Genomic DNA, 9,631 nt, shown 5'->3' with positions numbered 1-9,631 from the left:
TGTACCCACCTAGTACAATTCATCGCTTCTCTCAGGAATTCTTTGTCACATGAGGTAACAACTTAAACTAAATGCTCTTATTGTTTATGTTAGTATAGTGTGAATCATAACCAGGGAGTATATGAAACATTAAAGTGTTACTTACCAACCCTAGAGAGTATATGCTCTACATACACCTGTATTTTTCTTTGATCTGTTGCTTCAGAATATTAATGCTACATATGCTACTGCAACATTAGATCCATTATCTGTGGTCATCGAAACAAAATCTGGTCACATTAAGATTCCAGTTTTTCAGAGTATCTGGCGGTTTTGGGTAAAATATCGAAGCAGTATGATATGGTAAATATCAAATAGGTATCACATGACCTACTTGTCCACAAATCAGTTGTACTGGAGAACTTTAAGTAACATTTGCTGGACTTACCGTAGGCTAGGTTATATTCACGTCTGCTAATATTTGCGGAGATAAAATGTAATCAAGAAGTTAAATTAAATACCATGGAAACCATTTTATTTTTGCTATGACAATTGACCACGTGTTTATGCAACTACAGTGTTTTTAGCAGCTAATCATCTATTCTTGAGCAGCTTGAGTGGAGCCATCCAGACTCCAGTTCTCCATCTGTTATCTTCTTGTATAGATGGACCACTACCTTCAAGCTCTTCGCTACAAAATTAGTGTTGGTCAGTCGTCATGATTATAAACCACACTCAAGTCAATAAACACTAACTAGAATAGGTGGAGAGTCCCAACGAACGGCGAGACAGTCTCAGTAGAGTATTTCTGAAAAGAGCTGGCTAAAGCAGCTCCATAAAATGCAAGGAATAGTAAGGACAAGAAGAATGACAACTGAAGAACACTGCAGCCTGATGTTGTGCTTCAATACAGTGCCTTTTTTAATTAAAATAGCATCTAGTTGCTATGGCCATTGCTGGTCACGGGAAAAAATTGCAAATATTAGCAGCCACAAATATAACTCGACCTACGGTAGTTGTCTCTTCCATTAGAATACAGTGGTGAAATTTTATGCTCTCTAAATTTTGGTATCTCATACTTAAAGGAAAAGAGACATTCAAATGACGGTCTTTATTTTATGGTTTTAATGTGATTGCCTGACTATAATGTGTTCCAACTTCCATAGTCTAAAACACTATTCACAGAAATATGGGCCTTCAAAATGCCCATTTTTCCTTTTTGCTAGTGAAGGGTGGTATCTGTTCCAAAGTATCTGGTTCCACTGTTCCTGTGCTTCATTTGCTAGTACTGAATCTGAACCAAGGTTTTGGTTCTGGAAGCCACACCCAATAAACATATTTTGATCATTATAACTGTTAATAATTATTAATAACCAGGTAATTACTATTCATAAACATTGAGTAATTAATTAGAAATGGCTACGTGTAGGCTAGATGCTACGTGTACTTGGAACCGTACTCAGTACCATCGATATTTTTAGTTGATGTACTTGGTATCCAACTGAAATGAAGAAATCTGGTACGGCCCGTCACTACTTCTTGCAATGTTACTTCCTGTTGGTTGATGTGGCTTAATGTGTCATCATATTAGGAATGTTTGCCCATTCCTGTATAGGAGAAAATGATCCTTTATTGTCTTGCCTTATAATATAATAGCACTTATTTAAAGATCAGGATCATTAGCTTTTATTGTTCTTGCTTGAGACCAAAAAAAAACAGTCATAATGCCACAATAGGTAAATCTTCTTCTTTGCTTATTTCGAGTCTTTTCTTGGATTTACATGCTTACAGAGGCATATCTAGGCTAAGAAAACTAGTTGGTCTCATTAATATTCAAAGTTATAATTAACTAGTAAATGTAATTAACTTTATTTTACTACAATAATGTAATTTTGGAGTTATTATGAATTTGTGCAAATTTTACTACTAAGTCTGGCAGCCTATCCCACAAACGGACTGAAAGATCATTCTGTATATGTAGCAGAGCAACGTCATCTAAACGAGTTTGGCTAATTTGGAATGAAGACAATTTAGGATTATTTCTAAGGCAGAGAAACTATGCTCTACTGTGGCTGTACTTGTTCCAAATGTCATAGCAATGATGATGGCCTTTTTAACTGTCAGAAATGCTGTTTCAACTGGTAGCAAGACCTCAATAAGATTACAGCGATTACTAGTATCTCTACAAAATGACAACTTCTTTAAGTAGCTTTTGAAAGTTAGAACTTGCTCCTATAAGCCATCTAACAGTACTTGGTACCATTTCAGAAGCTTTTTCAACAAATTTGTCTCCAGAAAGTGTTGAGAATGAAGATTAAGTGAATCAATACACTTCATTAGATTCAAATTGACATTACTAAATTGTGTTTTTATCTCTTTGACTATGTTATCAAGATTTGGGTAGTACAGTTCATTCTTCAATTTCTCAGAAGAAAAATCTGATGTTAAATGTGAGGTACCTATTGCCTCAGTAATAAGAGAGTTGGAAAAATATGAAGGAAGTTGCCTTTTTCTTTGACTTCGACATTGAGGCTGTGTTGCTGCAGCATCACTACACACATGATTAAATAATGACAAACTCTCTTCCCATAACAAAGCCCACTGCGATTTTGATCTTAACTTCTCGAAGAAATCGATTACTGCTTCAATGACAGTTACTGCATTACCAAGTTCAATGGATTTAGCTTAGTATATTTGAAAAATGTGCAGAAATGCCAAATATCTTCTTATACACTACTAGGCATGCAATGAACTTCAACTTTGTGATACCACACAAACACCTGTAGCTTCTATTGCCCTTGCCCTGCTTATCCTTCTCTAATAGCCTGTAAAGTTGATACAGCAGCTGGCAAAATAAGTGCTATAGAGTCATGTCTACAAGATCATTGAGTTTCACATTGCTTGCGTAGTCTTATTTCTCGTCCACCTTGAGACTGAAAGAAAAATCTCATGAGTTGTAGAGGAGACAAGAAAACATAAACTGCTTCCATGAGTGCAAAAAATTACTTGCTATTGGTGATCTTTAGACAACATCTACCAGAACAAGGTTGAGACGAAGAATATAGCAGTGTACATGGATATATGCTGCTTGTGAACACTGTGCTTGAATCAGTGCCTGTACTTCAGCGTTACAGCTGTTCATGACTGAAGCGCCATCATAGCACTGGCTAATGCAATTATCTAGATTTAAATCAAATGCTTTGATTCTAGTTACAATGTATTCTGCCAGTGCTGGAGCAGATTGCATGAGTGTAGCCAGTGAAACTTTCAAGCACAATGGAGTTATAGATGTAACAAAAACAATTGACAGTTGCTCCTTTCTGCTGCAATCATTGGTTTTATCTGCCATAATAGTAAAATATTGAGCATCTGCACACCCATCTGTAATATATACTGTCATACCTTATTGGCCAAAAAGTGTATAATCTCATTCTGAAAAGCAGGAGGGCCAAGTAGGTTTTCTTTTGTCATCAAGTCTACTTCACTTGAATGCTGTGATATAACTTTTGTTAGAAGAGACTTATAGTTAGAAGAAGATTCACTCTCATCATGCCCTCTGAGTGATATCCCTTGCTCTGCACAGTAGAGCACTCCTTCCATTAATGACTCCACATATTTCCTGTTATCTGCTATGACTTTTGCACCAAGCCTGTCCAGCTGAACTACATGTACAACACTGCTATCAGAATCTATTCTCTTTTTGTATCCATTCCAATTGAGCATTGCTTCTGTATGGGTTGCTAATGAGGAATGAATGCTCAGAACCCCTTTACCTAGTGCATGTTTCCAATCTCGAAACCAAATACTTTTGAAAGTGGGATCTGGACTTGTCTAGAAATGTCTGCAAGGATGGCAAAATGCAGAATCATGTCTCACTGAATATTCTAACCATGCTGTACCACCTACTCTCGAAAGACCTATACCAACACTACCAAACATTGACTGTGGATGCTTAATGACTGGTTGCACAAGGCGGTGTGGTTTCTGTTTCGAAATATCAAGAACAACAACAAGGAAAGTAGAAGTCTCATTAGAAGACAATAATGAAGCAGCAGCTTCAGGCCCTTGGCTAGAAGTAGATGGTGATTGTTGAATGCGGACAACTTCATAATTAGTGGCTAGTCCTAATGTGCTGCCAGTGTCAGACACTCATGTATTGTCAGGCTGTGGGTCCAGATCACATGAATTTAAAATACCTTTATGATAATGACAATAGCTATACTATAGTCTATACTATACATTGACTAACCAGCTTGCTCATTAATGGCTTCTACTTTAGTAGAATTAGATATTTTAGCTTTAGATCCCCAGAAATCCATAATAGTGCAAACCTTGCGTTTCATTTTTAATGTTGATCTTTATTCAATCCAAGATTTAATCACTGCTGTTGCTGCTGTGTTTGAGTGCTGCAACTGGCTATGCTGAGCCGGGCTTGGTGGTTAAATTAGTGGTTTGTGTTATATAAACAATTTTAAAAATGTTCAAATTAGTGTGTTTGTGGTTAGTAGGGCAATGCCCTACCCTTCCCATGCCTACATATACCTCTGCATGCTTAAGATAATGAAATCTAATGATTTCAAGCTTTAAATTAGTGCTACTTTATTATAAGGCATGAGAATAATGGATCATTTTCTGTCGTAAGGGAATGGATTTAACTGCAAACATTCCTACTATGACGTCACGTTTAGCCACACTCATCAACAGGAAGTAACATTGCAAGAAGCAGAAATGGTCAGTGAATAAAGGTTTTTAGACCATGGAATTTGGAACACATTATTATTAGGCTGTGTCTACAGGTCCGGTAACTGGATACAGTTTTCACTTGCTAGAGATTTGGTAGTCCGTTTTTCTCCGTAAAACAGCTTGTGCACATGCGCAATAGTGCAAAATTGAACTTAGTGTTTTTATCAAGAAACACTAAACCCAAATGCCAAAACCCTACGATCCCAGAGGCTAAGATGTACGAGAAGGTGCTCTAAAACTAAGCACTAAACCCAAATTCCAATCCTATGACCCTGGAAGCTAAGATGTACGAGAGGGTATTATTTTATGACCTATGCTCTAAAAACTGAACACTAAACCCCAATCCTAACTTTACGACCCCGGAGGCTAAGATGTACGAGGGGGTGTTTATTACTTGACCAAAAAAAGCCAAAAAATAAAAAATAGCTAAAAGTTATTTTTATAAAAGGAAAAGAATCAAAAACAGTAGCATAGTTTTATTCAGTAGTCTTGACCGGATTCAAACCACTGCCCATATCCGTGCAATCTACACGAGCCTCTCCACTGCACCACCACGAACCCTGCGGCATCCTTGATGCTGGTCTTTGCATTAATACTCGTTTCCTGTATAAAATCAGTGTATTATTGATACTGGGATGTAGTATATATAGGGGCAAAGCTCCTATTACCAGATCTCTAGCTCTGAAGAATGTGTCCGGTTACCGGACCTGTAGATACTTAGTTATTTTTATGGTCAGGCAATCATATTAATAAAGACCCTCATTTGGAAGTCTGCTTCCCTTTAACTTTTACTTTTGATAATAAATGTTTAAATCCTGGATCAGTAAAATGGTCGAAGTATTCTCTGCAATGTAGTCAGTTACAGCTTTATTCAACTCTTGTTTCAGAATTGTGAACACTGTACCTATTTCACCTCTTTGGTATTTTCTAAAACATAAGTTGTACCATACTAGCATACTTATTTGCTGGGTATTACCAGTGAATAAATGATTAGGTGGTTGTCTTTTTAAATGTTAAAAGTAAGTTGTATTTCTTCTTTTGCTTGATCTCCTTTGCCAAATGTGAGACACTTTTTCACTTTTGATTACCTTTCCTATTCTCATTGGACCTTATACCAAAGTACATCCACAAAATTAGCCCTTTGGTTTGTCTTCTTGATGAAAAAATCCAGCCCCGTTTGAGAAAATGCAATTAAATAATAGTTTATCATAAAGAATTGTGAGATATTTGAAAATGATTACAAAACCTGTTTAGTACACATTGCTAGTACGAGTTTGGCTTACTAGAACTCACTTTTTGTAGTAAGTTTTCTAATATAAGACCTGAAAATTAAGCAACATTAGCTTTTACCAGATCAAATGTATGTGACACAGGCCTGGGTATCAGAAACAACAAAATATTAAAGAAAACTGTATTTATATTGGATTCAATTGCATAATGATATATGATGAGAATCCAGTCAAAGCTGAGTTTAATTTTGTACTGAAGTGACTGAGAACCCTACTATTGATATAGAAATATGAAGCATGAGTGCCTTGCAGCTGTCACTTATTTACCTTTCGTTTGTAATGTTACTTTGTCCAGATCTGGTAAATTCTTACTGATGCATTTTTATTCTTTTATTTTGCGGATCTTATAATCATTAAAATTAATATTCATATAGTTGTTTTGAGGCACTTAGTGTGTATTAGGAATGTTTTATTTTTACAAACTTTAATGTTGCACAAAAATTTCCTTGTTTTTTTTTACCTGTGTGCTTTCTGCTGCATTTTTAATCATTATTGCCCTTTTACACTGATTAAACAAGCAGTTTGTACAGCTGATAATAAATAAGTTTAATAAAATTTAATAAACTGCCTGTTTGCACAAGGCCCTCCTCTAATGGGAAACTATGAATGTTATGAGAGTGGTCTAATACTGAGAGTTTATTAATTTGTTGATAATAAATGTGTGGGGCTAGTGTACACTTTACACAAATGTGAGAATAATTGCCTTGTATACATATTTCAAGAAGGTTGATTATATGTGTGAAATGTGTAACTTTCACGAAGAAAGTCACCTCTGCCAAATTTGCACTTTATGTTGCAGTAACTAAAATGGTGTTATTTCATGTGTTCTTTTTGTCTTAATTGTTAATTTTTTTTTGTTACATTTTCATTTCTTTTTGTTTTGCTTCTGCTGTTTTGTTAGGATGTTCCAATATTTTTTTTTATGTCTAATCTGTTTGTTTTTATTTTTGGCCTCTCCTATGCAAGGTGTAGGTAGTTGTTGTGTGGTCAGTCATTAGTTGATTCATTTATTCATTCTGTACAACTGCAATTTGTCTTTAATCAACAATAACTTCAGCACAGTGTGTTCTTAGCTCCTAGATCTGTCTTTTTGACCTAGAAAAGTCTTAGCTGTTTTGTGTTCCTCAAATACAAGCACGAGAAACAGAAGCTTCAAAGGAGTAGTTAACCCAAGTTCCTTTGTGTTAGCTCTTTTGAGATAGCTAGTAGCATTTTCCAGTAGTTTAGAGCATGGCCTTCAAAAAATGAACAGATTTATCTAAATTTTAGATGTTTGATGTAGATATTTGATGTATAGATGTTTTGTTTACTGCCTGTTGCTTTGCTGCTCTTTCTCCTCGTAACAAGGTTTCCTCTTTAATCGCTAAATGTGTTTCCAGACCAGCTGATGTTCTCTTGCCTATTTGGAGTCAGGGCAAGCCTGTTGTATCGCATTAGAGTATTTAACTGAGTGTAAGGCTTAGGCTGTGCTCTTTTATATGGTGAGATATGTAAGAAAAGGGCACATGATTTGTCAGCTGGGATCACCTTTGTCTCCATTTTGATGGAGACCTTAGGAGGATGAAGCAAGTTGGCTGTTTCCATCATTTTGGAACTCGTAGCTCATTGGTTGTGGCACCAACCAGCTTGTGCTCATTTAGAGGTTTTCTGTCTCCTTGAGAAGGGGAAATGCCACTTGATGGGTTACTTTTGTCCCTGTTTTTTTTTGGTGGCTGATGGCGTTGTTTAAACTTTTTCTTGCTTGTTTTTTGGTATTGTTTTATTTATTTCTTTGCTTTTGGTTGCTTTGGTAACAATTATAATGTTTTATTTGGACTATATTTAGTTTTGTTTTTTTCCATAGTTATTATTGCCTTCATTGTTCTACTTATAATAATAGTATTTTTTAAATTAATATTTTATAATGCAATAAATTTGTAACAATAAAAATAGATGTAATGATCTTCCAAGTCCATTGTATATAATTTCAAAATATTTATTTTCATTTTTTTAGTTTTTGTGGGCTACTTCCATGTCTCCAGTCAATTAAGAAAAAAAAACTTTTTGAGCCAAGAAAATTTTCTTATGTATCTATTGAATTGAAAGATGCCATTTTGCATTTGTTGCAAACAAAATTATGGTAAAAATACATTATATTTATATTGAAATTATTCTCTTAATTGTATAGTAACCGACTTAGCAGTACCGAACTGCTGCAGCATAAGTGGCTAAATTTGCATTACTCAAATCCTCAGAAGTTGAAAGAATTTCGCATTATTTCAAATCAGTAACAATCATGACATATTTCATTATCTGATTAATATTTTGACTATAACTATAATTAGACAGTGTACTTGCAACCATCATGTTTTTGCAGCATCATTGCATGTTTAATTTTATTTCTTGTCACACATGAATAGGAAAAAAAGCAGTGCATAGCAAGGATAGGTGGGGTCGCTGCACACCGCTGATCCCTTCTGGTTTGATGTTGACTTTAGTCTGGAATTCAGTCAGAGTCTTCAGGCAGCTTGCTTGTCTGCTGGCTGTCAAATCTGTTATATTTACTATTCAATAAAACAAACTCTTTTTTGAAAGGAATCAAATCAATCATCATACAGAAATCAAAAGAGCAAATCCAGAAACAAAAATGCGACAATATATACAGCCTGCACTCACACACTCTACACACAATTGAACCCACAAAATCCAAAATCCTGCTCACACTAATAAAATGTCTCATTTTTGTACAAAAGTGATCAATTAATAATGATATGAATAATAATAAGGAAACAACAATTAATAATATTATGAAACCACACTGGTAGTCGAGATTTAAATAAGATAAAAAATATTTAGAAAGCAGAAAAAAATAAAACTATTAAATCAAATAGGCACCAAAGGTGTGTGGCCTTGCCAGTGAAGCTATTTTAGAGGTATTAGCTTAGCTAGCCCGAGGCAATACGGGGGTGTATAGAGCTGCTGCACCATAGATACGTCCACTATCTGTGATACTACATAGATCTACACATGGATATGAATCAGGAAGTCGGTGTCTAATTTCTTCTTTGAAGTTGACTTGTAAACGTCACAATCAGCGTAGCTCTATCCTTTGCGCTTTTGTCTCTGTCTATGTTTCAAGAATTTTCTTAAAGTGTAACTACAGTGATTTTTTAGGGTATTTATTTTATGGTCTTAATATGATTGCCTGACCATAATAATGATGTGTTCCAACTCCTATTGTCTAAAAAAATTTATTCACTGAGATATGAGCCTTCAAAAATGCACTTTTTGCTTCCTTTCAATTTACTTCCTGTCGGTGGGTGTGGCTAAACGTGACGTCATAAGAGGCATAGATGCAGATAACTCCATTCCTTTATAGGGGGAAATGATCCTTTATTCTCATGCCTTGTAATGTAATAGCACTAATTTAAAGATTGGGATCATTAGCTTTCATTATCCTAAGCATGCACTGCAAGAAAAAATCTCAGAAGAAGGAAGCAAGCAGATTTACCAGTGTGGTGTGGTAAGAGGCTTTGGTGGCTGTAGAGGTCCAACTCAGCTTAGGCATTTATAATTGAAAGGGTGTGGTAAAGAGGATAAATAAGCTTATAATAGCATTGTTTCTGCTTCAAAAGTAATTT

General features: G+C 35.4%; 1 protein-coding gene across 1 annotated transcript in view; it reads left to right on the top strand.

Moving 5' to 3' along the window:
- Positions 1–8,399, top strand: part of LOC109593794 (myosin light chain kinase, smooth muscle-like) — a 32,272-nt gene extending 23,873 nt beyond the window's left edge. The window contains exons 10-11 of the mRNA XM_020008889.1: positions 8,005–8,130; positions 8,179–8,399. Coding sequence (XP_019864448.1) covers positions 8,005–8,130; positions 8,179–8,281 — 229 coding nt within the window. The 3' untranslated portion in view covers positions 8,282–8,399. The remainder of the gene's footprint in view (positions 1–8,004; positions 8,131–8,178) is intronic.
- The last annotated feature ends 1,232 nt before the right edge of the window (positions 8,400–9,631 follow it).

Source organism: Amphimedon queenslandica, unplaced genomic scaffold, assembly GCF_000090795.2.
Source record: "Amphimedon queenslandica unplaced genomic scaffold, v1.1 AMPQUscaffold_13505, whole genome shotgun sequence".
NCBI lineage: Eukaryota > Metazoa > Porifera > Demospongiae > Haplosclerida > Niphatidae > Amphimedon > Amphimedon queenslandica.
The sequence above is the reverse complement of the archived record's forward strand: the minus strand, read 5'-3'. Positions and strand labels throughout refer to the sequence as shown.